The following is a 26,969-nucleotide window of genomic DNA, read 5'->3' on the forward strand; positions in this document are numbered from 1 at the left end:
GCGGCGGAAGCCTTTCTCGGTGCGCGCAGGCGGTCGTCCTGGGCAGCCCTCGGGAGGACGCTGCGTTCCCACGAGCGCTTCGGGGCGGGGCGGAGCGGAAAGGGGCGGGCGGTGCTGGGAGCCTGCAGTCCGCGCCTGGCAGCTCTCCCTGGAAGGCGGTGGTCCCAGCGAAGTCTGGGTCCGGGGTCCGCGGCCTGGTGCGATTTGGGAGCGCGACGACTGCTGCGTTCGCACGGTTCGCGACGGCGGGGAACCGTGGGGCTTCGGCGGTGGCAGTCTGAGGCGAACCTGGGGGCTTTTGAGCCTGGCGTTTGTGGGCTCGAATCTCAGGTTTTTCATTAGTGGCGTAATGTTGGGCAAAGCCCTTTTTCTCCCTTTTTCTTTCTAAAATGGCTCCTCTCTATAAATTTATGTGATTGTATGTTGTTGCATTAACAAACTTGCCACCATTGCTTTTGATTGAGCTAAAGGCGACTGACAGATTCATGGAAAGGTGTTTTTTTTTCCCCCGCCCATAACCCGAGTCTTTCTACGCCTGCACGGGAAGGGGAAGTGCGAGTGTTTGGGTGAAAATGAGACGGCGAATGTGAAGCGCATAGTCCCAGGTGGCGAGACTTTGGCAAATGGGTGCACAGCAATGCAAACAATTTCCCTACTCTGAGAAATGAGAGTAATTGCCGTGCTGGGGAGGAGCCATCAGTAAAGGTTTGACGGAGATCACATGTGAGCCCGGTCTGCAGGAATATCCCCAGCCCCAATTTCTGTCGCGTGCTGACCGCCCGGGCTTGCTGTGAAATGTTACATGGGCGTAGAGGGAAACGCAGTTTTTCTCGCTAAAGGGTAGTGAAGTCTCCATTTCTTTGAAGGGGCCTACTTTGAACTTGACTTGTAAAATAAGGGGATTGGGCATTGAGTGATCGCCAAGTTCCCTTCCTATGAGTCTTGGCAACCGAGAAAATTATGAAAACATTTTTCTTTTAGTCTGTAATACTGAATAAAATGTGTTTCAATTTTTTTTTTAATAACATGTGTTAACGATCTTTGCAGGCAAGAGGCAGAGGGAAACATTTGCAAATTGGGCCGGAGTTTGCATCCCAGTTCTGCCACACCCTACAGGCTGGGGTTAGGCCAGTTCTTTATCCTTAGCCTTGGTTTTCTAATCAATAAAATTGGAAAGATGATAACCCATCTCACAGGGGCTGTTATCAATATTAAAAAGGATAAGTTGGGTAAAAAGCCTTACACAACCTCCGTAAAGCTGCCTTTTTATTTTTTTAAGCCTATTCAGAGGCACATTGTAGGTAATGAAACAATGCTCGTCTTAATATTTTAGAAATCAAGTTGCTTTTGGAATCAGGTTCTTCCTAAGGTTGAGGATAATGGTATAATCCTTTTGCTATCAGATATAATGAAGAAGGCCCATTCTTTGAAGCTCTTATATTCTGGTTCTGCCAGTTGGTGTGAAACCTGAGCCAGTCATTTCGTTTTTCTGGACCTGTTTACTCCTTTGTCAAAAAAGGATAGTAGTACCTACTTTTGAGGAATTAGAGATATTAAGAACATTGTCCTTATTCCTGTGTAATAAACCACCCCAAAACTCAGTGGCTTAACTCAATTATTTATTTTGCAAGACACCTGGTTTCTGCTCCATCTAATGGCTCGCTTACTCACATATTTGGTGCTTGATGGCTGTCGGCTGGGACTCCTGGAGCTGTTGACTGGAACGTTTATACATGCCCTCTCTGTGGCCCGAGCTTTTCTCACAACATGGTGGCAGGATTCTGTGGGCAGCCAGCTGCTGAACTGCCTTTTCTAACCTAGCCTCGGAGTCATTCAGTGTTCTGCCACATGCTGTATTCTATTAAGAAGTCACTAAGGGGAGGGGACTTAGACTACTTTTATACAGAAGTGTCAAAAAATTTTTGGACATATTTTAAAATTACCAAAAGGGGCGCCTGGGTGGCTCAGTCGTTAAAATTACCACAACTACACATAAAATCTGCTCAAGGCATTGTAGCTACCATGGTAGACGCCTGGCCTGGAGCTAATTTCCTGGGCCCTCCGGTCTGTCCTAGTTGGGATGTACTCTTCCACCAAGCTCTCCTTTAGTATCTTGTAGAACCTTGGTCTCAACTCACTTATCTCTCAGACTCAATTTGTCCTTGTGAAAGGAGATGCAAATTAGTACCTGGGAATAAAGGTAGTAATTTACTAAGGGAGGGTCACCTGTGTCATACAAAACCTAGATGCTTGCAAATCCTTGTTTAATTGTAGCTTTTGAATATTCTCGGTAAGAATGATAGTTTGTAATTCTAAATGCCCCTTTTTGCAATTAATGAATTTTCAAATATCTGTATGAGAGGCTCCTTGAGAGAATAAGAGAAATTATTTACTCTTGTTCTTTACTAAGTATTTGCAAGATCTTCATTTAGGTTCAGTTGTTGGTTCAAAGTTTGGCATAAGGGGGCTCAAAAGTTCAGTCAGTTGGGGAAATTAGCAGTCCAAGAGCAGTAGAGAAGCAGATGAAAATACTAGAAACCTAGTAATTTTTAGAGCAGCCTTATGTCAGAAAGTTGGGATTACACCTCAACTAGACAGTGCCTCTCTAAATGCGTTTTTTTCCTGTTCAGTTTTTCTTGCTCTAAGGGTAATCCCTGGTTCTAAGAAAAAGAGTTGAACAGTTTCACAGATGTGTGGCATAATGTACTCAGGTTAAGGACTATAAAGAAATTAAGGGAATTTTGGAAGACCACACAAATTCTTTGCAGAGCCTCTACCCTTTCTGGTGCTTTACATGTTTGATTTTATTTATGGGAAGTACTTAAAACAGAGCCAACTGAGTAAGTGCTGCTGCACTAGCTGTTGTTACTCTATACTGTTCTAATCTTTCCTGACAGGAGTAATTATTTGCATTAATAATTCGAAAATGCCTTTCATCCCTTCCTAAATTAGTCAAAGTTGACGGTAGTAAAGGTACATGACAGGAATAAAGCATCAGCAAATCATCTAGAAAGCATAAAGTACTTATAAGACTAATTTTACAGTTAGTAAATATTAGTGTTAATTAGGACTTTGAAACTCACTAAATTAGTCATCCCTAAAAGATTGGTTCCCGTGTCCTGCTAAAGTGGAACTTCTTTTAAACACCTGTTTTTTAGTAACAAAAATTAGCATATGTAGAAAATCCAGCAAAAATGCAAACTACCTGTGTGACTTTAATCCCAGGACACCCAACAAGTTATTTTACCTCATATTTGTAATATAAAATCTTTCAAGCATTTAAGTACATAATGCTAGCCTTTGCTGTCTCCACCAAAAATCTCATGTGCTTTCAAATGTTTTACAAAGCGCAGGAGAAAAGCATATGAAAGTGCCCCACCTACCTTCCCTTACTCCTATTTTTTAAAAGATAAGAGTTTTAAAAAAAAGTTAACGACTATTTACTAACAATTAGTGCTTAAATACATTTTTTAAGGAAGGGTTCAGAGAAGATCCCAGCCTGGGATCATTTAAATTCGGGGGCCGCGGAACAACATATCCCTTGCCCTTCAGATTGACAACCTCCCTGGTCCACGCATGCGCGCGCCCTACTCTTTAGGGGCTGGCTCGCACCGGCTGGGAACCATCGAGAACCAAGAGCTAGAGAGGCTCACGCGGGAGCCTGGAAGTGGGGGGAAGGAGGGCCTTCGTCCGCGTGGGCCTCATCCCTAGTCCCTGCCGCGTGAGGCGTAGCTCGGGAATCCGATTCGAAATAACTCCTACTTCTCTTGTCTAAGAGTGGCTGTAGGAAGCTGAGCTCTGAGAGAAGCGAGTAGGCCGAGGAGTCCGAAAGCCCACCTTGAGGTTGCACAGACGGCGTATTCATCCGCGCACTTTGGGGCCAACACAGCCTTGCCGGTGCTCTCCGGCTGCCAGAAGGAGGCGTGTCACCTATCGGACTGAGGCTGCGCGAACTCTAGAGTCCCTGGAGGGGCGTGTCACACGCACGCCGCGTCGCCGTGGAGACAGGGGCGGGGCCGGCGCGAGACACGCGTGCTGAGACGCGGGAAGCGCTGAGGAGGGTGTGGGCCCCGCGGGTCGGACGAGCGCGGGCCGCGGCTGCCCACTCCTGCTGGGACTTCGCGAGGCCGGAGTGCTCGGCTTGTCAGGTATGAGGCCCGGTCGCATCGTCTCCAGCCTCTGAGTGGCTCGGCCTCCTCGATTGGGAGTCCAGCGGCGAGCGCACGTCCCTGTGGACTCTCCTCTTGGGGCCTCCGCTTCCTTCTCTAGGAGTGCAGGCGATGCTGCCTATCCACGGATTGTGATCTGGGAATGGAAGAGGTGTGAAGAGAGTGCGCAGGACTTTCGGAGCCCACCTTCCTCGCCCAGCATGGTGCTTGCGTCCTTCTTGCCGGGTGCTGCTTCCCGTCAGCGTCTAGTCGCCCGGGCTCCGGGCGCCGCTTCCTCCCGCGCGTCTGGTGCGCTGCAGGCGGGCGCCGGTGCCTGCATCCATGCAAGGCTCATTAGCGTGCGCGGATCCGAATCAGGAGTTTCTGGGTCCCTGCTGCATGGCCAGGCCCGGGGCTAGTGTGCACAAACCTGGGAGGCCTCATCTGAACCCAGAGGGCCCAGCAGGTCAACAACAGTGAAGCCTCACCGGCAGCGGGAGATAAATGCTTCTTTATTATCTCACGGGAGGCAGTTCAGGTTTCTTGTCAGCCTGTGTAGATGCAAATATTTGAACGAATGGTGTTAGGGACCTGAGTACCAGTCCGGCCCTACCTCTTGGCTAATGACCTCAATTAGGTACTTCGTCTGTAAAATGAATGAAATGGCTACCACCTGTTTGGGTGGTGGTTAAAAGGCAGGTTATGAATGAAAAATGTTTAGTACTATCTATACCTGACAGAGTACCCGCTACATAAGTGTTTTTTTGTTTGTTTTTTTAATCTATTCGTTTTAGATCTCATGGTACCTGCCCAAGTGCCATGAAAATATGAAGCTTGGAGGTATCAGGCAAGGCTTCCTGGAAGAAGTAGTTGAAACTGTTTTGGATGCTTAAGATATAAATTTAGGTCTTTCCTTGCTTTTCTTTAGTAGGATCACTGATTTCTCAGTCATTGTTAGCAGCTGCGAAGTACTGTAGAAACTTTTTTTTTTTAAAGATTTTATTTACTTATTTGACAGAGAGAGAGAGAGAAAGAGCATAAGCAGGAGGAGCAGGCTCCTGGCTGAACAGGGAGCCCGATGCGGGGCTCAGGATCATGACCTGAGCCGAAGGTAGATGCTTAACTGACTAAGCCACCCAGGTGCCCCCTGTAGAAACAAAGTTCTTTAAAAAGTAATTTAATTTTTCAAGTTAACATACATGATTTTAAAAACCAATAATAAAAGCTTATAGTAGAGGGGCGCCTGGGTGGCTCAGTCGTTAAACGTCTGCCTTCGGCTCAGGTCATGATCCCAGGGTCCTGGGATCGAGCCCCGCATCGGGCTCCCTGCTCCGCGGGGAGCCTGCCTCTCCCTTTCCTACTCTCCCTATTGTGTGCCCTCCTCTCTCGCTGTCTCTCTCTCTGTCAAATAAATAAAATCTTTAAAAAAAAAAAAAAAAAAGCTTAGAATAGAAAATAGCCCCACGCCCCAGTCATAATTTCCATTCTGCTAGCAGTTTCTCCTGATCTTATTTATAAGTTGGAAGTATATATCCTTATGGGCGATATTTCCTGATTTTTTAGTTTTACACATAAAGTGTTGACTGTTATCCGTGGAAGATAAGTGGTCAGTGTTATATAACATTTCACAGCTATACCAGAGTACTGCAACTGTTCTTTCTTGTACATCCCATTATTTTTTTCTGAAAATGAATAATTATCTTATTTTCTCATTTGCCTAGTACTCATGCACAGGTCATTAATTTTTTTTTCCCTGAATGCATCAGCATTTCTCATATGCCTATCTAAATTTTTTGCAAAATTACTCTCAAAACTGTCCATTTCATCTTTTTCCTGGAGATCTTCCTCTGTTCTAATCTGATCTGGTGGTTCTGTGCCTGCTGTACTCAGTTCTAATCCAGAAACTTCTTTTCACATCTATCCTGGGATTTGCTTCTTTTTGCTATTCTCTTATATTGAATTTGCTGTTGCCTGTGTTCCTTTTTTTCCCCTCTATTTGCTTCCTTGGTTTTGGGGATACATTTTCCTTTAATAACTACTGCTTCTACTTCCTCCTTTTCTTTCTTTAACAGCTTTATTGCAATATAATTCACATAGAATACAATTCACCAATTGAAAGTCTTCAGTGGTTTTTAATATATTCAGTTATGCAACCACACCATAATCAATTTTAGAACATTTTATCACCCTGAAAAGAAACCCTTAATGTTAGAGGAGTCACTCCCCATTTCCCTTCAGTCCTTCCAGCCCTAGGCAGCCAGGCATTAACTTTGTGACTCTATAGATTTATCTGTTCTGGACATTTCATATAAATGGAATCATATGATACATGCTCCCGTGTGATTGGCTTCTTTCACCTAGCATGTGCCAGTATGCATCCATGTTTTAACATGTAATAGTAGTGCATTTCTTTTTATGGTTGCATGATATTTCATTGTGTGGATATACCATATTTTGTTTGTCCATCCATGAGTTGGTGGACATTTGGGCTTTCACTTTTTTGGCTATTATTAATAATATTGCTGTGAACATTCATATACAGGTTTTTGTATAAACATTTGTTTTAAGTTCTCTTGGCTATGTACCTAGGAATGGAACTGCTAGGTCAGATGGTAACTCTATATTTATCTTTTTGAGGAATTGCCAGTTTTCCAAAGTGGCTGCACCATTTTACATTATCACCAGCAGTGTCTGAGGGTTTCACTTTCTCTACATCCTCACCAACACTTGTTATTATCTTTGTCTTTAAGTTTAATTTTTGAAATAATCTCTACTCAGTGTGGGGCTCGGACTCACGACCTTGAGATCAAGAATTGCCTGTTCCTCTGAGCCAGCTAGGTGCCCCAGTCTTTCTTTCTTTTTGATTGTAGCCATCCTAATGGTTATCTCATTGGGATTTGATTTGCATTTCCCTGATGGCTAATGATATTGAACATCTTGTGTGTTTTTTTTTTTAAAGATTTTATTTATTTATTTGACAGAGAGAGAGATAGCGAGAGAGGGAACACAAGCAGGGGGAGTGGGAGAGGGAGAAGCAGGCTTCCTGCTGAGTAGGGAGCCCGATGTGGGGCTCGATCCCAGGACCGTGGGATCATGACCTGAGCTGAAGGTAGACGTTTAACGACTGAGCCACCCAGGTGCCCTGATACTGAACATCTTATAATGTGCTTATTGGCCATTTATGTTTTTTTTTTTTGAGAAATGTCTATTCACATCCTTTGTCCATTTTAAAATTGGGTTTTTTTTTTATTACTGTGTAGTAGGAATTTTTAAAAATATAATCTAGATATGTCTCTTAATAGATTTGCCAGTATTTTCTCGCATTCAGTGAGTCGTCTTTTCACTTTCTTGATGGTGTCCTTTGAAACACAACTATTTTTAATTTTGACAACATCCAGTTTTCCTGTAACTTCTCAAGAATGAGATAGCTTAGAGGTGCCTGGGTGGTTTGGTCAGTTAAGCGTCTATCCCTCCCCTCGGCTAGGGTCATGATCCCGGGGTGGTGGGGTCCTGGGATTGAACCCTGCGTCGGGCTCCCTGCTTAGTGGAGAGCCTGCTTCTCCCTCTCCCTCTGCAGCTCCCCCTGCTTGTGCTCTCTCCCAAATAAATAAATAAAATCTTAATAAAAAAAAAAGGATGGGATAGCTTAAACTTTTTCTCCTTGCACAGGGAAAAAGTGTTTGATCCCTGACATTTGGCCTCTGTGCAGGACCTCTCATCTGAGGATTTGCATCCTTCAGTTTTGAGAGACTTTCTTCTTTTCTTTTTTTAAGATTATTTTAGTGAGAGAGAGACAGTGTGCATGAGCCAGGGGAGGAACAAAGGGAGAGGGAGAGAGAGAATTTTGAGCAGACTCCATGCTGAGCTCAGAGCTCACAACCCTGAGATCAAGAGTCGGACACCCAACCAACTGAACCACCCAGGCACCCCCCCAAAAATTAATTCTTTAATAACTCATTAAAATATTTTTTAGAATAGAAAAAGTTTAAAGTTTAAGTTTCCCTGATTGTTTCATATTTTTTGACAGTTGGTTTGTAGTTAGTTAAAATCAAGATTCAAAATCAAAGTCCATACATTGCATTTGATTGATCTACATCTTAAGTGTCTTTTAATGTGTAAGTTTCCCCTCTTTGCAGTTTATTTGTTGAAGGAACTGGGTCGTTAGTCCTTTGAAGTTTCCTACATCACCAATTTTGCTGATTGCAGAATCATTTTTATTCCCTGTATTTTTGGTAAGTTGGTACTTAGTTGTAGATGATGCTTGATGATATTTAGATTCAAGTTCTTGGCAGGAGTACATCACAGGTCGTGGACTTCCTCAGATTTCTTCATTTGCTTTGGTCTCTTTCTTGTTGGAGGTCACATCCAAATCTCTTGTGATTCTTGATTGTCCATTCATACTTAATTGTCAGCAACTGAGAAATTAGTTAGACGCTCCCAGTGTCTGAGCAGGACTTGCAGGTTTGTGAGCTTCTCTCTAGGGGTGAGCGTGCATTTTCATTGAGGGAGGTAGGGAACAGATAGGAGAATCTTGAGGGCTTTTATTTTTTTAAAGATTTTATTTATTTATTTGAGAGAGAGAGAATGAGAGAGAGCAAGCACATGAGAGGGGGGAGGGTCAGAGGGAGAAGCAGACCCCCTGCTGAGCAAGGAGCCCGATATGGGACTCGATCCCGGGACTCGATCCCAGGACTCGATCCCGGAACTCGATCCCGGGACTCGATCCCGGGACTCCAGGATCATGACCTGAGCCGAAGGCAGTCGCTTAACCAACTGAGCCACCCAGGCGCCCTCTTGAGGGCTTTTAGTTTTTAGCTTCTTCTGCAAAGGTTCTTCCAGTCTCCTGACTGGGAGGTACCAGTTGAGCTGCCAGAATTCTGGAAGCAAGGTGTGGAGAAGGAGCTGGATACCCTGCCTGGGAGGGTTGGGAAGGAGACCAGTGGCCCCAAATGCTCACCATGTAGACTTTCATTCAGTCCCCTCATTTGTGGCTTGTGGCTTCAGTTCTGGGAGCCATTCCTTTGTTCCTTCTAGTTCTGAGCTCTTCTGAGATTCTGTAGGCCTGCTTCTTGTTGGTATCCCACTCTGTAGGTATCCCAGAGAATCATTAATCATTACAACAAAACATGAACCCAAGGTGGTGACTCATTTATTATAGCAGTATTTAGCCAAAAATCCCTGTTTGAAATATCCTTTATTTACGGAAATAGTCACTAATGGTGACTTTTGTTACTTGGAGTGTGATACCAGAAAGACGAGGAGGACAAATGTTTGATCTCAGTAAGGTCTATTCGTTTTTTATGGTTTAACTTTCTTTTCTGGCTAATTCCTTCTCTGATTGTCATTGAAATATAAACGGTGATTTCATTCTTTTAGAATGAATGTCTTATTATAAATATCTCACAATTACTCAACATAAGACAAGTCCACCCTATTAGCTTTCTTCCACCATGTACTTAAATCTTACTCCTTTTTGTTACTACTTGAATTAGTTTCCAAAGGCTGCTCTGACAAAATAGTATATACTTGGTGGCTTATAAACAACAGAAATGTATTGTTTCATAGTTCCGGAAGCTAGAAATCTGACATCAAGATGTCAACAGGCCATCCTCTTTCTGGAGGCTCTGGAGGAGGATCTGTTTCATGCGTTTCTCTTAGCTTCTGGTGTTGCCAGCAGTCCTTGGTGTTCCTTGCCTTGTGGACACATCTTTCTAGTCTCTGCTTTCATCATCACATGCTGTTCTCCCTGTATGTCTTTCTTCACATGGCATTCTCCTTTCTGTGTGTATCTGTCCCTCAGTCTCATCCCCTCTTTTTATAAAGATGCCAGTTATACTGGATTAAGGGCCCACCTTATTCCAGTGTGACCTCACCTTAATTACATCTGCAAAGACAATTTCCAAATCAGGTCAATTCATAGGTACTCAGAGTTGGACTTCTTTTAGGGGGACACAATCCAACCCACAACATTGCTATTCTTTGTGCTAAGAAATAAATAAAAACTATGTTGCTTATTGGTTCATAATGAATATTACTGGTAGAAATTATCACCAAATGAAAATGGGAACTGTACACGGTAATTTACTTTTGACCAAAACTCCCTGGATATTCTTAGAGGTAACATTGACAACAACAAAAAATTGATTTGGCAAAAAATAAGAAATCTAGGCCTCTCCTAGTGTTCCTGTGAAGGGAAGTTGGAGGTCTTAGAGCATCACCTGGATAAGAAGAATGAGCCAGTTATAGCCTTTTGAGTGTCATTCTCTCTCCTCCCAGTTTCCTTTCTTATAAAATAACTTTATTTTTTAATTTTTTTTATTATGTTAGTCACCATACATTACATCATTAGTTTTTGATGTAGTGTTCCATGATTCATTGTTTGTATATAACACCCAGTGCTCCATGCAATACGTGCCCTCCTTAATACACATCACCGGGCTAACCCATCCCCCCACCTCCCTCCCCTCTAAAACCTCCGTTTGTTTCTCGGAGTCCATAGTCTCTCAAAATGCAATTTAAAAAATTTCATAGACTTGCCATGTTCATCTAATGTTGAATTAAGAAGAGATTAGGAGCTAGCATGTAGCTGTTCAGAAATGTGGCTCCTAAGAGGCTTCAGATAATTTACTCTCCTTTTCCCTCTTTTTTTATAGTTAAAAAGGGAAGATAAAAGACTTTTTGATTCATGAAGAATCTGCTCACTGAGAAGTGTATATCAAGCCACTGCCAAATTTCCATCAAAAGAGAAGTAAGCAGAGAATGCAGAGGAAGGTGGACTCCAGGTGAGTGATAGGACTTAATAAAAAAAGATAACTGAAATTGTGACCCATTCCTAAATCCTAAGTGGTGAGAAAGGAACTTTGGGAAAGGATTTTTTTGTTGGTATTTTGGTTTTCTCATCTAGAGTGTAATGTACATTTCATATGTAATGTTAGAGTTCAAAACCATTTTGAGTGTGTGGAAATATCCATCATTAAAATTATGATTTTGAGCAAGAATGAGGATGATTTTGCTGAGTTTGGAAGTTCTTTTTTTTTTCCTCCCCACACACAAGTACTTTATTGAATTCAATTGCAGACTGACATGTATATAAAATTCTGTGATAGGAGTGACAGCCTCAGGCTACGGCAGCTGCTAATAGCTTCCATAATGTTTTATGTTCTCTGAAATTGCTTAGAAAATTATCAGTGAGCCAGTGGCAGAAATAATGATGAAAAATAATGATGAACATCGGGCTCCCTACTCACTGGGGAGTCTGCTTCTTCCTCTACCCTCCCCCCCATGTTCTCTCTCTCTCTCTCTCTCATAAATAAATAAAATCTTTAAAAAAGAAATATTGATGAACGCAATGATCAGAAGGAGGCCTAAGACCAGGGCCCAGATGTTCAGGCACTTGGTGGTGCAGGCATAGGCCTGGGCTCCAGCCACATCACCCACCACCTTCTGGTCCTTAAACTTCATGGAGTAGGTGGATGCCACGAAACCCAGGCAGCACAAGTTCATGAAGATTGTGTTGCAGAGAGACCAGATGATGTAGTTGGGCACCGACATCTTGCAGCGGATGTTGATCATGGTGGTCACCGTGGGAGCTAAGCTATAGGTCACCCGGAGTACAGCCACCTTGTGCTCCTCCTTGAGCATCTCCTAGGTAGTGGGGACACCAGTGTGGGCACCAGGAAAGAAGCGCTGGGAATTGCCATTCCTGGTGCTAGATGGAGTAGCTGTGGTCTGGATGCTGGACAGTGCTCTGGGCCCTCCATTTCCCCAGTAGTTTTTTTCCCCAAAGATTCCTCTCTTGGTGTTTGGGAAATCCTCCGGTTGGAAGTTCTAACACGCAAGGCTGACTGTATTTTGGATCTTTCTCCTGCTTTTGATCATGGTTACTTTCAGCCTAGATGAAGGTTCTTTTGATTCCAAATAGCAGAATCCAGCTCTGGCTAACCTTGACAAAAGGAAGGAATTTACAAGAAAGAGTGCTGTTTACTAACAAACCTCAGACAGGGGTGGGTATATGGCTTGTAGCTGGCCAGTCATGAGTGTCCCACTGCCCTGGGCATGTGACTGCATAGGCTAATCAGGGGTTTTTCTCTAAAGCTGAGACAGCCATTTAAAGAGAGGGTTGCTCTCTATTCCTGAGGTTGCTGTGACTGCAGTTGCAGTATCCACCAAGCAGAGGCAGCACACTGACAGAAGCAGGAAGATCTAACAATGTTGAGACACCAGCTCTAGTTCTTGAAGCTCTAGTTCAGAATTCTTCCAAAGTGCAAGAACTAGGGAATTACCTCTTTGTGCTGAATATCTAATCTCCGCTCATTGGCATCCAAGGTTTCCTGATGGGATTGGCCAAAGAAGAGGTCTGGCAGGAGGTAGGGGGAGGGAGAAGAATGAGCCCAGACTATTTATTTATTCCCTTGGTTCCCTCCTTGCAAGATGTTTTGGGTTGGCTGTGTCCCTCCACTGAAGTTCACAGAGCACCTGGTGAGGCAGGAGTCTCTGACTCTCCTTCTGCATTCTGGTAATTATTTCCTCTCCTTATCCCTTTGGGCCTGGAGATGACACTAGCTTAGCTTCTACTAGCTTCAGGTTCCTGCACTTTCCCTTGTGGTTCCCCTACACGCACACCTTTGTAAATCGGCCATCCTCAAATTATCATTTGTTTTTAGTATATCATCAGTTTTCTGTGGGAATCTTGGGAATTTTTATCATGACTGGTGTTGGATTTTGTCAGATGGTTTTTCTGCATCAGTTGAAATGATCTTATGGTTTTTGTCCTTTATTAATAGGGTATATTACATTGATTTTCAGATGTTAAACTAACCTTGCATCCTAGGATAAATCCAACTTGGGCATGGTGTTTTTTGTATGGTTCTTATGTGTTGGATTTGGTTTACTAATATATTTTGAGGATTTTTGTGTTGATAGTTTTGTTTATTAGATATTGGTCTATATTTTGTGTGTGTGTGTGTGTGTGTTTAAAAGATTTATTTATTTGACAGAGAAAGAAAGTGAGTGAGAGAGAACACAAGCTGGGAGGGGCAGAGGAAGAAGCAGACTCCCTGCTGAGCAGTGAGCCTGACATGGGGTCCATCCTGGGACTCCAGAATCATGACCTGAGCTGAAGGCAGACATTTAACCAACTGAGCCACCCAGGCGTCCCAGTGTGTGTGTATTTTTGTCTGCCTTTGGTATCAGGGTGTGATACTGGCTCAAAGTATGAGTTTGGAAGTGTTCCTTCCTTCTTTATTTTCTGGAAGAATTTATAGAGTATCGGCATCATTTATTTTTAAAATATTTGATTGAATTCATCAGTGGAGCCATCTGGACCTGGGGTTTTCTTTGTAGGAAACATTTTAATTACTAAGTCCATTTCTTCGCTTGTTATAGGTCTATTCAGAGTTTCTACTTCTTCTTGAGTCAATTTTGGTAATTTGTGTTTTTCTGGGAATGTGTTCATTTCATCTCAGTTATTTAATTTGTTGGCATAAAGTTCATAGTAGTCCTTTATATTCTTTCAGTTTATGAAAAGTTAGTGGTAATGTCCTCTCTTTCATTCCTACTTTTAGCAGTTTGCTAAAGGCTTGTCAGTTTTGTTGAAGGACCCTTACTGTTGTTACACTTTTTTTTCCTTATGCTTATTTGATTTGGGTTCTGATTGCTTGCAACCTCTGATGGTAACTAACGTACAGAAATTTTTTATAGAACCTACTAGGCCTTGGGCAGGGTAGAAGCCAGAGTATGGTGGGAGTGACCTATCTGGCAGTTGTTTGGACCTTTCCTCCTGAGTGGTGCCATATTGGTGCTTCAGCCTCCAACTCCTGTTCAGTCTGTGTCTCAGCTCAAAATTCACTCCTGGGTGGATGAATCTGGATAGTCCAGTGTGAGTCAGATTTCTCCTCCTGCTCTAATTCACTGGGACTTGGAGAAGGGTTATGGAGCTCCAGCATGGCTGCTGAGGTCTGCCCCTGCTGATCCCATAGAAAGGGGATCCTTGAAAGCTGAATCAGCACTCCGACAGTGTTTCCCTTGTGCCCTGTAGAGCACTCTTCAGGCCTGCCTCATTTCATCCTCTGAAGCAAATTAACCGTGGCTTAAAATGAAGCTCGGTAGCCTCTAACTCTTATTTTCTCCAATTACTTTACAGCTTCAGATGTGGGACCTTGAGAAGGGAGTGTGTTTGCTTTAAAAAAAAAATTAGAACACAGTTTAGATTCAGAAAGGTGCATGAAATGTACTGTTTATTATATCATTTTGAAACAAACATGTAACCATCACACTGATAAAGTGTGTTGTCAACACCTCCGAAGTCCCTTTTTCTGTATCCTTTCCTAATCACACCCACTCCTTCTTCCCTAGAGTAAACCACTGTCCTACCTTAATAGTAATCACTTTCTCAAATTTCTTTATATTTTTACCAGTTAAGTATGCATTCCAAAACAATATAGTTTAGTTTTGCCTCTTTGCCTTTATATAAATGGAATCATATTGTATGTATTCTTTTGTGTCTTGATTCTTTCTCTCAAGATTATAAGATTCCTTCATGTTATTGTCTATAGTTGTAGTTTGCACATTTTCCTTGCTCTATGATACATTATAGGAATATTACAGTTTATCCATTCTGTTGACGGGCATTTGGGCTGTTTCCAGTTTTTGAATGTGATGATTCTCATATGCATAGTGTGGCACACAGTGGTTCTGAAGTTCACGCCTGCATCAGAATGCTCTGGAAAGCTTGGTAAACACAGATTGTTGGACTCCACCATCAGAGTTCTGATTCAGTAGATCTGGGGTCATGTCCAATGCTTTGTATTTCTAGTAAATTTTGGCCATGTATGGGTTGTGCTGTTGGCCCACATCTCCCCAACACTGTGCTTCTGTGGTGGGGATATAGTCATAGCTTACTGTGCTTTTTATTCATATTTCCTGATTTCTGTTGCTGTTGAGTACCTATTTTGGGGCATCTGGATTTCCTCTTTCTGAAGTACATATTCAACTCTTAATCGCATTTTTCTTTTTTTTAAAGATTTTATTTATTTATTTGATAGAGACACAGCAAGAGAGGGAACACAAGCAGGGGGAGTGGGAGAGGGAGAAGCAGGCTTCCTGCGGAGTAGGGAGCCCGATGCAGAGCTCAATCCCAGGACCCTGGGATCATGACCTGAGCCGAAGGCAGACACTTACGACTGAGCCACCCAGGCGCCCCCTTAATCGCATTTTTCTATTCAGTTGTATATTGAGTCTTTCCCCCAGTTGATATATAGGAATTTTTATTTTTCCAAATGTGAGTTCTTTCTGTTTTATGTGTTGCAAATATCTTCTCCCTCTTTGTGGCTCACTTTTTTTCACTCTGGTATCTTTTGATGAATTACGGTGTTTTAAACTTTAATGTAGTAAAAATGATGCTTTTTTTAATATATCTTTTCCATCATGTTTTAAGGGATCTTTCCTGGGGTCATGAATGTATTCTGTATTGCCTTCATTGCTTTATTATTTTGCGTTTTTTTTTCTCTAGACGATTTGAAAGTGATTTTTGTGGGGCGCCTGGGTGGCTCAGTCGTTTAGCGTCTGCCTTCAGCTCAGGGCATGATCCCAGGGTCCTAGGATCGAGCCCCACATTGGGCTCCCTGCTCGGCGGGAAGCCTGCTTCTCCCTCTCTCGCTCCCCCTGCTTGTGTTTCCTCTCTTGCTGTCTCTTTCTGTCAAAAAATAAATAAAAATCTTTAATAAAAAAAAAAGAAACTGATTTTTATTTGCCATATGAGGTTTTTGTTGTTTTTTTTTTTTTCCATGTGGATATCCAGTTGGGCCAGCACAGTTTACTGGAAAGACTTCTCTGCAGCGCCACCTTTATCATTAATGCATTTAAGCTCAGGTCTGTTTCTCGGCTTTCTACTTTATGCCTATGGTTGAATTGTCCCTGCTACAAAATCATGATGACTTGATTATATAGCTTTACAGAAGTCTGAGATCTAAGTAAGGTTTTTCACCTAGTACTTTTAAACACTTCTTTAAAAAAGATTTTATTTTTAAGAAATCGCTATACCCATCATAGGGCTCGACCTCATGACCCTGAGATCAAGAGTCATATGCTCTACTGACTGAGCCAGCCGTGCACCCCTCACCAGGGACTTTTAAAAGAATGTCTGTAAGCTAGTCTTGGTCTTTGCAATTCTATATCAGCTTCAGAGTCAACTTGTCAGGTCTTTTCCCCATCTCGCAAAACAAAAACTGTTGGGATTTTAATTGGGATTACTTTGAAGCTATAGATCACGTTGGGAAAAATAACTGTTTTGTAAGTCCTAAAATTTTCCCTATAAAAATGTTTACAACTTTTTTTCCCAGTAAGCTCTTCACCCAACGTGGGACTTGAACTCATAATCCCAAGATCAAGAGTTGCATGCTCTACTGGCTGAGCCAGCCAGGCACCCCAAATGTTTATAACTTTTTTTTAAAGATTTGTTATTTGAGAGAGACAGAGAGCGAGCAATGATGGGGGGCGGGGCGGGTGGTGCGATGGGAGAGGGAGACCAGCAGACTCCCCATTGAGCGGGGAGGCCAACACGATCCTAGCCTGAGATCATGACCTGAGCCGAAATCAAGAGTTGGACGCTTAACCAACTAAGCCACTCAGGTGCCCCTGCAACTTTTGTTAGATTTACTCCTGTACTTGGTGTTTGTGGTTTGAAAACAGTATATAAATAGCTTTATTTTTTGTTTATTGTTAGTCTGTAGAAATACATACAGTTGATCCTAATTTGTAGATTCTGAATTTGTGAATTCAGGTAATCGCCAAAATTTATTTTAACCCCCAAATCTCCCAGCACTTTCTCAGTGCTCTCGGGGTCATTCTTGGACATGTGTAGAGCCTTGTAAAATTTGAGTTGCTCAACAGGCACATTCTCAGCTGAGACGAAACAAGGAATGCTCTGTCCTTCCCTTTTTTTTAAGTTTTTATTGAGGTATAATTGAGGTACAACATTATGTTAGTTTCAGGTGTACAGCATAATGATTCTGTATTTTTATATATCACAAACTGCTTACCACTTAAGTCTAGTTAACATCTTTCACCATACATAGTTACAGAATTTTTTTCTTGTGATGTGAACTTTTAAGATTTACTTTCCTAGCAACTTTCAAATATGCAATACGATTATTAACTATATCACCATGCTGTACATTTTATCCACATGACTTACTTATTTTATAACTGGCAGTTTGTAGCTTTTGACTCCCTCACCCATTTTGACCCCCCCACCTCCACCCCTGCCTCTGGCAACCACCAATCTGTTCTCTGTGTCTGTAAGCTTGTTATTTTGTTCTGTTTTAAAATTCCACATATAAGGGAGATCATATGGTGTCTTTCTCTGTCTGACTTGTTTCATTTAATGGCCCTCAAGGCCATTCATGTTGTTGCAAATGGCAGGATTTCATGCTTTTTTATGGCTGAAGAATATGCTATTGTGTATATATATATATGTGTGTGTGTGTATATATATATTTATATATATCACATTTTCTTTATCCATTCACCTGTCAGTGGACACTTAGGTTGTTTCTTTGTCTTGGCTATTGTAAATAATGCAGTGAACATGGGGGTGTGTATATCTTTTAGAGTTAGTATTTTTTTTCCTTCTTCAGATAAATCCCCAGAAGTGGAATTGTGAATTATATGGTAGGTCTCTTTTTAATTTTTTGAGGAAACTCATTATTTTCCACAGTGCCTGCACCAGTTTGCGTTCCCATGAACAGTGTAAGGGCCTTTTTCTCCACATCCTTGCCAACGTCTCTTATTTCTTGTGTTTTTGATGTAGCCATTCTCACCCGTGTGAGGTGGTATCTCCTTGTGGTTTTGATGTGCATTTCTCTGATGATTAGGGATACTGGCATCTTTTCATGTACCTGTTCACCATTTGTATGTCTTCTTTGGAAACATGTCTATTCAGATTCTCTGCCCTTTTTTTTTTTTTTAAAGATTTATTTATTTATTTATTTGAGAGAGAGTAAGAGAGAGAGAGCACGAGAGCGGGGGGCAGTCAGAGGGAGGCAGCAGACTCCCTGCTCAGTAGGGAGCCTGATATGGGACTCGATCCTGGGACTCCAGGATCATGACCTGAGCCGAAGGCTGTTGCTTAACCAACTGAGCCACCCAGGCGCCCTCTGCCCATTTTTAAATTGGATTGTTTGGGTTTTTTGTTATTAAGTTGTAGGAGTTCTTTATATAGTTTGGATATTGACCCCTTATCAGACATATGATTTGCAAATATTTTCTTTCATTCAGTAGATGGCTTTTTCATTTTGTTGATTGTTTCCTTTGCTGTGCAGAAGCTTTTTAGTTTTAGTTCCATGTGTTGATTTTTGCTTTTGTTGTCTTTGCCTTTGGTGTCAAGTCCAAAAAAATCAGCACTGAGACCAATGTCAAGGAGCTTACTATCTATGTTTTCTTCTAAGAGTTTTATGGTTCCAGGTCTTACATTCAAGTCTTTAATTCCTTTTGAGTTAATTTTTGTGTATGGTGTAAATTTTATTCTTTTGCATGTAGTTGTCCAGTTTTCTCAATATCATTTATTGAAGAGACTGTCCTTTCCCCGCTGTGTATATTCTTGGTTCCTTTATCATAAATTAGTTGACTATATAAGCGTGAGTTTATTTCTGGGCTCTCTAGTCTGTTTCATTGATCTGTGTGTCTTTTTATGCCAGTACCATACTGTTTTGATAACTATAGCTTTGTAGGGTGCCTGGGTGGCTCAGTTGGTTAAGCGACTGCCTTCAGCTCAGGTCATGATCCCAGGGTCCTGGGATCGAGCCCCGCATCAGGCTCCCTGCTCGGCCAGAAGCCTGCTTCTCCCTTTCCCTCTCCCACTCCCCCTGCTTGTGTTCCCTCTCACGCTGTCTCTCTCTCTCTCTCTCTCTCTCTCTCTGTCAATTAAATAAATAAATAAATAAAATCTTTAAAAAAACAAAACAAAACTATAGCTTTGTAATATAATTTGAAATCAGGGAACGTGGTATATCCAGCTTTGTTCTTTCTCAAGATTGCTTTGGCTCTTCAGGGTCTTTCTTGGCTCTACACATATTTTAGGATTATTTGTTCTATTTCTGTGAAAAATACCAGTGGAATTTTCATAAGGATTACATTGAATCTGTGGATACTTTGGGTAGTATGGATATTTTAACAATATTGATTCTTCCAATCCATGACACAGAATATTTGAGGTGGCTTTATAGAATATAATACTGGAAATAACAAGAATCAACTGTATATATATTTTTTATATTGTTTTTGTATCAAATAGTCTTGCTAGACTTGTACAAATTTTAGTAATTTACCTGTAGATTCTTTTGGGTTTTCTACATGCATAATGATGTCATATGCAAAATGACACTTTATTCCCCCTCTCCAGTCTTAATGACTTATAATTTCTCTTTTTTTGCTTTGCTCTGCCAGCCGGAACTTCCAGTACAACGTTGTATAGAAGTGGTCTTACGTGTCCTGTTCATAATCTCAAAGGGGAAAGCTATCAGTATTTCACCTTAAGTATGGTATCTGCGTAGGTTTTTCTTAGGTAGCCCTTATCAGATTAAGGTTTCTTTTCCTAGTTTAAGACTTTTTGTCATGAATGGATATTGAATATTTTTTAATCACCTGTCTTTTCTGCATCTATTGAAATGATTATATGATTGTCTTAATGGTTGATTTTTCTAATGTTAACCTTCGCTTTCTGGAATTAAGCTTCCATCATATTGTATTATCCTTTTTCTGTGTTGCTGACTTGAGTTAGCTGATACTTTGTTTAAATTTTTACATATGTATTCATTAGTGAGATTGATGTAAATTTTTCTTTCTTAAAATTTCCTTGTTAGGTTTTGTATTAAGGTTATGGCTAGTCTCCTAAAACCACCTGGTTTTATGTAGATTGGGGATAGGTAGTGTTCTTTTTTTAAAAAAAGAAATCTCAGGGGGCGCGTGGGCGGCTTAGTTGGTTGAGTGTGTGACTCTTGATTTCGGCTCAGGTCATGATCTCAGGGTTGTGAGATCAAGCCCCATGCCAGGCTCCATGCTGAGTACTGTGTGTGGAGCCTGCTTGAGATTCTCTTTCTCCCTCTCCCTTTGCCCCTCGTCTGTTCTCTCTCTTTCTTGAATAGAATAGAATAAAAAAAAAAACAATTCTCAGAATAGTTTATGTGAGATTGGCATGAATTTTTCTTTACATTTTGGTAGAACTTGACAGCAAGACCATCTAGGCCTGAGGATTTCGTTGCGGGAAGGTTTTTACTACTGTTTATTTTTGCTAATGGTTATTGGACTGTTCACATTTTATACTTCATGTGTAGTTTTGATAAGTTTTGGTTTCTTAGCTATTTATCCATTTTACCTATATCTTCAAATTTATTTTTATTGAGTTGTTTACAATATTTCTTAGGATCTGTAATGATGTGTTTCCCCCCTAATACTGGTTTTTGGCTTTTTCTCTCTCTCTGATCAGTTTCATTGACTTTTTGTCAATTTTATCAGTGTTTTTATTTTTATTTTTTTTTTAATTTTTTAATTTTTTATATTATTTATTTATATGACAGAGAGAGACAGCAAGAAAAGGAACACAAGCAGGGGGAGTGGGAGAGGGAGAAGCAGGCTTCCCGCTGAGCAGGGAGCCCGATGCGGGATTCGATCCCAGGACCCTGGGATCATGACCTGAGCCGAAGGCAGACGCTTAACGACTGAGCCACCCAGGCGCCCCAATTTTATCAGTGTTTTTAAAGAGCTCACTTTCCTTTTTGCTCTTCTCTGTTATGTTTGTTTTTCCATTCATGCAAAAAAGAATTAACTTTGCAGGCCTGAGACTGCTATCCTTAGAAAGTCCTGCTTACAAGGTTGGCCTTTGACTGGTGTCTAGAAACTTAGATTTCGGGAGGGTTCTCACCGTTCCCTGACTGATAAGGGTAGTTAACTGTGCCAGAACTGTTTGTGCAATTTGTTTTATACTGAGCACCTGCTCTCCTAGAAATCTAGAATTTTGGTATGTGATAGGCAGAGGGTGCCTGTAGGACCATCCCCCAGTAAGAACTTTGGCCACTGAGTCTCTAATAAGCTTCCCTGGTAGCCAACGTTTCACATGTGTTCACATAATTCGGTGCTGGGGGAATTAAGGGTATCCTACATGACTCCACCATTGGAAGCATGCACCTGATTTCCGGCAGCCTTTGCCCCATGCGCCTATTCTCTTTACTGATTTTGCTTTGTGCCCTCCTGCTGTAATAAATGATAGCCATGAGTGCAACTATATGCTAAGTCCTGTGAGTCCTTCGATCTAATCATCACTGAATCTAGGGGGTAGCCTTAGGGATGTTGGACACACCATTGTGAATGGCAGGTATTTCTATCAGAGGCTGAGCTGCTTTTTGTCCTTGAAGCATAGTTACTATCAGTCTGTCTCATTGAGCTTATCTATTTCACTTGTTTGTTAAAAGATATTTGCATCACATGCAGAGATAATTTGATTCTCTCCTTTTCCCATTGCTCCTCAAATTTAAGGTCTTTTAAGGATGGTGCAGTTAAGAAAACTTATCCTCCAAAGATACTGACCAACCAGAAGTCTTCTGCCTTCTCTGGGATGCGGAGTGAGATACCTAGTGCCAGTCATCCAGTTCAGTATCATGCCTCACGTGGTTGGACCCAAAGGAACCGGTTACGAGAGTTGCGTATCAGGTGAGCTTGCAAGTTGTCACCTGCCTGCAGTGGCTTTTCCATTGTTCTCCCTTGGTGAAAATGAGGGGATGATTCCTATTCTTCTGTCTCAATTAGTTGGAGACTTTGATGCCTACTCTTTGTGGCAGGATGTTCAGAAGAAAACAATATTTAGGAATCTGCACGCTTAAAGTCTGTCATTCTGTGTTTTCATTCACATTCCACAATGTGTAAGCTATAAAGAGTCTTCCAGAAAAAGTCCAAACATACTCTGAGAAAAATTGTCATTTTCCACTACTTTTGATTAGGTCTATCAAAGGCATTCATTTATTCATTCAACAAAAATTTTTTTTAAAGATTTTATTTATTTGAGAGCAAGAGAGAGAGAAGGGAGAAAGAAAGTGAGAGAGCACAAGCAGGGGGAGCAGTAGAGGGAAAGGGAGAAGCAGGCTCTCTGCTGAGCAGGGAGCCCGATGCCAGGCTCAATCCCAGGTCCCTGGGATCATGACCTGAGCCAAAGGCAGACGCTTAACCAACTGAGCCACCCAGGCACCCTCAACAAAAATTTATCAGGCTTTCTCTTCCTTGGCGCTGCCTGAGGAGGCACCAGATATGTCAAAATTAAGTGCAATTGGAGGAAACCCAGAGACATTGACAGTAGGGTGCACAGAAGATTCAAGGGCCAGATCTTGATGCCCAACATACGTTACGGGAGCAACAAGAATACCAAGCACATGCTGCCCAGTGGCTTCTGGAAGTTCCTAGTCCACAACGTCAAGGAGGTTGAAGTGGTGAGGATGTGCAACAAATCTTACTGTGCAGGGATTGCTCACGGTATCTCCTCTAAGAACCACAAAGCCACTGTGGAAAGAGCAGCCCATCTGACCATCAGAGCCACCAATCCCAATGCCAGGCTGCGCAGTGAAGAAAATGAATAGACAGCTTCTGTACACATTGTATTTGTGTTAATAAAACCATAAAACTACAAAAAAAATTTTTATCAGGTGCCTACTTGGCTAGGTGTTGTGCTAGATGCTGAGCATACAAGGTGAATAAGACATTCCTGGCCTATAACCTCATGAAAGCTTAAAATCATGTCGGCTTAACAGACTGTTAAGTCACACCAGGAAAGCATGATAAATGCTATAAGATGAGAGGATGTGGTGCTATAGGCCCACATGACTAGATCAGCCCCACTAGTGTAGCCAGAGGAACTTCCTGGAGGAAGTGGGGTTTAAGATGAGTCCTAAAGGTTAATGTAAGAATAAGCCAGATAAAGGGTAGGAGGAAGAAGAGTGTTCCAAACTGAACCTGGAGACAAACTGGCCAAGACAAGCCACCTTTTTTGTGTGTATACCAGGCACTGTGTTAGGTACTTGGGATCCTATAAGACATGGTCCCCATTCTCAGGGCCTCACAGTGCAGAGGGAACACCAGGTCCCCTATGAGCTGATTACTGTGATTTGGTGTCATAACATTATATTTACTAACAGTTGGATCAGAGTGTTGAGGGTACAAGGCTACTCACCGTGTTTGGGTTGGGGAAGGTCCAGGAAGGCTTTACATAGGAGCAAGCATTGAAGATGAGACTTGACAGGTAAGTGGGCATTTGCTAGGTGTTTTAGGCAGTAAGAATCATACGAATAAAAGCATTATCATGTACTTCCTTTTCCTCAACTCTGAAGTCTTCAGTGACAAAAGACTTTATATTGAAAATATTTTTCAAAAATAATCGGCTTGGGGGGTGCCTGGTGGGCTCAGTCAGTAGAGCATAGGACTCTTGATCTCAGGGTTGTGAGTTAGAGCCCTATAATGAGGGTAGAGATTACTTATAAGAATAAAAATAATAAAAACAATCTGCTTGATCTTGGCTTTATAAATCTGTCCCATCCTATGCTCTATTTGATGGAAGATTAGCTGTGATTCACCTTTTGACTCATGCTAGCATCTCTCCCCGGGGGACCTTAGTTTCCCTCTGCTTTCCAGAAAATTGATGAAATAAGTCAAATGGAGTTTTAAAATGTGTATATATCCTTTCTTTCCTTCTTTCAGATGCGTGGCCAGGAAGTTCTTATATTTGTGGATTCGAATGACTTTTGGAAGAGTATTTCCCTCTAAAGCCAGGTAGTATTAGCTCAGAACACCAAACTTCTCTGAGTTCATTCTAGGTTTTTGTTTTGTATTAAGCCCATGTGTAACCTTTGTTATGGTATGTGTTACATTCTTCCCCTCCCCACCCCCAAGCCTCCAGCAGGCATATGATATAATGGTCATCTAACATATATTAGTTTGATCAAATGAATGTATGAAGGAATCCTAAGTAAACCAGGATGGCTAAGACCCTCTCTGAAAAAAAATATTTGCCCAGAAGTAGATAACCTCTTTCAGGGCACTGTCAAGACTGACCACATTGACTTGATCTAGGGCAGAACCTGGGGAAAAAGTTGGCATTGGCAAGGGGAGTGAAATTTTAGTCGAGAGAATGTGTATAGGCCACTGCCCCCTACTGCAGGTTTTGGTTAAAATTGCTTCAGCGGCAGCATAAAAGAGCGAAGAGCTGATGCAATGGGGAGCCACCAGGGTCAAGGACACAGGCAGGAGCTGGTGGGTTTGGAGAGAAGCGGCCAGTGTAGGGTAGATTTCAGAGGAAGAATTGGCAGCCACTGACATGTAGGCATTTTTTTAAAAAGGGAAATGTTGTGGGTTCTTAAGCCCTCAACTCTTCCCTTACTACAAACTTTCTTGTTTCATTTTTCTAACATTGTGGCTTTCCTAATCTGGAACATCATCCAGATCTTTTCAAAGTCTTTTAAGCAAATTTGGCCTGGGGATGTCCCCTGAAATCTGTGCGCATACCCTGTGGGGGTCTGTGCTGTTCCCATCTTGGTGCGGCTTTGCCAGTGAAGCTTCCAGGGTGGCAGCAGTCCATCCAGCCGCACATGTTAGACAGAGTTCACCTCTGCTTCTCCTTCTTCTCCTGGACCTTGGCCCTGTCCTTTTTCACTTCCTCGGTAGCTTTTCAGTACCTTCAAATAAAGTTGTTGTTTTTTAATTCAGTTGAGTATTTTATTTATTCCCCCTCCCCAAACTTTTATTCTTCTTTTAGTGATTGCCCTAAAGAATATAATACATATCTTTAGTTTATCAGAGTCTAATGTTAATTGGCCCTTTTGCCCTCTTCCCAAACAAGGCAAGGTCCTTAGAACACTTTTAACTCTGTCTGTCCCCCTCCCCGCTTATATGCCCTTATTGTAAGGTATTTTAATATGGTTTATATTTTAAAATCTGCAAAACATTTATTTTTTCTTGTTTTATACAGCTAATATTCATTTAGATTTAGTCACATATTTACCCTTCCTGTTCTTTTCTTCCCCCCTATGTCTCCAGGTTTCCATCTGTGATTATTTTCCTTCTGTCATTGGAATATCCTCATCATTTGCTTTAGAATAGATCTGCTTGTGATGAATTCTCTCAGATTTTGTAAAAAAATGTTTTTATTTCACTTTCGTTTTTGAAGGATATTTCACTGCATAGAGAAATCTAAGTTGCCAGTTTTTTCCTCAGCATTTTGAAGATATTTCATTGTCTTAAGACTTCCATTTGTAAGTCAGTCTACTTATTGCTGTTTTGAAGATTCATTATCTTATTTTTCAGAGTTTTAATATGATATGACTGGGTGTGGATTTCTTTTCTTTTTTAAAAAGATTTTATTTATTTGTCAGAGCGCACTAGAGAGAGCACAAGCAGGGGGGAGTGGCAGGCAGAGGGAGAAGCAGGCTTCCCACTGAACAAGGAGCCCAATGCGGGACTCGATCCCAGGACCCTGGGATCATGACCCCAGCCGAAGACAGACTCTTAACCGACTGAGCCACCCGGCGTCCCTGGATTTATTTTCTTAAAGTCTTTTAGCTCATTCTGAGATAATAGGTGACAGGGTTTTGTATTTTTGCTTTGTTTTGTGGACACATCTTTCCTTCATACTTTCTTTATCTATAGGCATGTTATTCTCCTTTTTTTTAATTTAATTTTTTTTTTTTTAAGATTTTATTTATTTATTTGACACAGGGAGTGAGCACAAGCAGGGGGAGTGGCAGGCAGGCAGAGAGGTAGAAGCAGACTCCTCACTGAGCTGGGAGCCCGATGTGGGACTTCATCCCAGGACCCTGAGATCATAACCTGAGCTGAAGGCAGATGCTTAACGACTGAGCCACCCAGGCATCCCTTATTGCTCATTTTTATGTGGAATTGATCTTTCTGAACTTTTTAGAGTGAGGCAAGATCAGTTAACTTTCCTATTTCACAGAGCTCCCACTTCTGTCTCATTTGTAGTATTAAAAAATATGGCAGCTTGCTCTATGGGATATCCTGGTTCTATTCCCCTAAAACACTTGGTCTGATTCTCTCTTTCCTTGTCTCTCTTGTCCATCTCTTGCTCAATTTCTATTCTACTTCCAGCAGTTTTTCCTCATTTTGAAGCTCTGGCCTAAAAGGGAGCCTGGCATGTTGGTTCTGAGACTAGGGGCAGGACTGCTCCAACTGTTTCAATTCTGTCTACATTAGCCCTGGTAGTGGAAAGGAGAAAACTCTCAGATTCAGCTGCTAGTCTCACATGGGGCCTCTGCACTTTGCAGTGACTACTTATTGGCTGTTTTGGGGTTTTTCCATTCTCAGGTTCCTTAGATGCCACCCTCATTGCTCCTTCTTCCTCCTGTAGAAATGTTAATACCATGCAGATCTTTTGACTATGGATGGTTTGTCTTCATCTGCTTGCATTTTGGTTTTATGGGGATACCTTGTCCCATGGTTTTGTTGTAATTGATACATGAATTTTTGGTTTTGCTACATGGTTGCTGTGTGTGTTTTATGGGGATTCAGGGACTGGAAAGCTATGTTGTCCGCTCCACTATCTTCCCCAAGTTCTTTTCCTACTTAATTTTATTTAACTTAATATTTGACCCATATTTAACTAGAAATATCTGTTTAAGTAATACCCATTTATAGTCACAGTATTTGGGAAATGCTGATTATATTAGAAATGCATTTGACTCTAAGTAAGAGAAAGTCTGACAGTGGCTTTAACAAATTGGGATTTGCTTTTTCTCATAAGCAGTTTGGAGGTTGGTCTTGGTTTAGCTGCTCAGG

The 26,969-nt window shown here is 41.7% G+C and overlaps 1 protein-coding gene across 22 annotated transcripts in view; it reads left to right on the top strand.

The window, feature by feature from the left end:
* Nucleotides 1-106: 106 nt before the first annotated feature.
* Nucleotides 107-26,969, top strand: part of SFI1 (SFI1 centrin binding protein) — a 99,462-nt gene continuing 72,599 nt past the window's right edge. For 12 of the 22 annotated variants that reach the window (XM_064578721.1, XM_064578715.1, XM_064578710.1 and 9 more), the window contains exons 1-4: nucleotides 131-4,148; nucleotides 10,802-10,930; nucleotides 21,675-21,848; nucleotides 23,880-23,951. In XM_064578721.1, the coding sequence (XP_064434791.1) occupies nucleotides 10,908-10,930; nucleotides 21,675-21,848; nucleotides 23,880-23,951 (269 nt within the window). In that variant the 5' untranslated portion in view covers nucleotides 131-4,148; nucleotides 10,802-10,907. Of the gene's footprint in view, nucleotides 4,149-4,185; nucleotides 4,786-8,284; nucleotides 8,381-10,801; nucleotides 10,931-15,945; nucleotides 16,017-21,674; nucleotides 21,849-23,879; nucleotides 23,952-26,969 lie in introns of those variants that run through there. The other 10 variants (XM_064578716.1, XM_045887265.3, XM_064578723.1 and 7 more) reach the window with 8 other exon arrangements.

The sequence above is a fragment of the Mirounga angustirostris genome, unplaced genomic scaffold (genome assembly GCF_029215605.1).
Source record: "Mirounga angustirostris isolate CCGP_5_RB_7025 unplaced genomic scaffold, mMirAng1.0.hap1 SCAF_14, whole genome shotgun sequence".
Lineage (NCBI taxonomy): Eukaryota > Metazoa > Chordata > Mammalia > Carnivora > Phocidae > Mirounga > Mirounga angustirostris.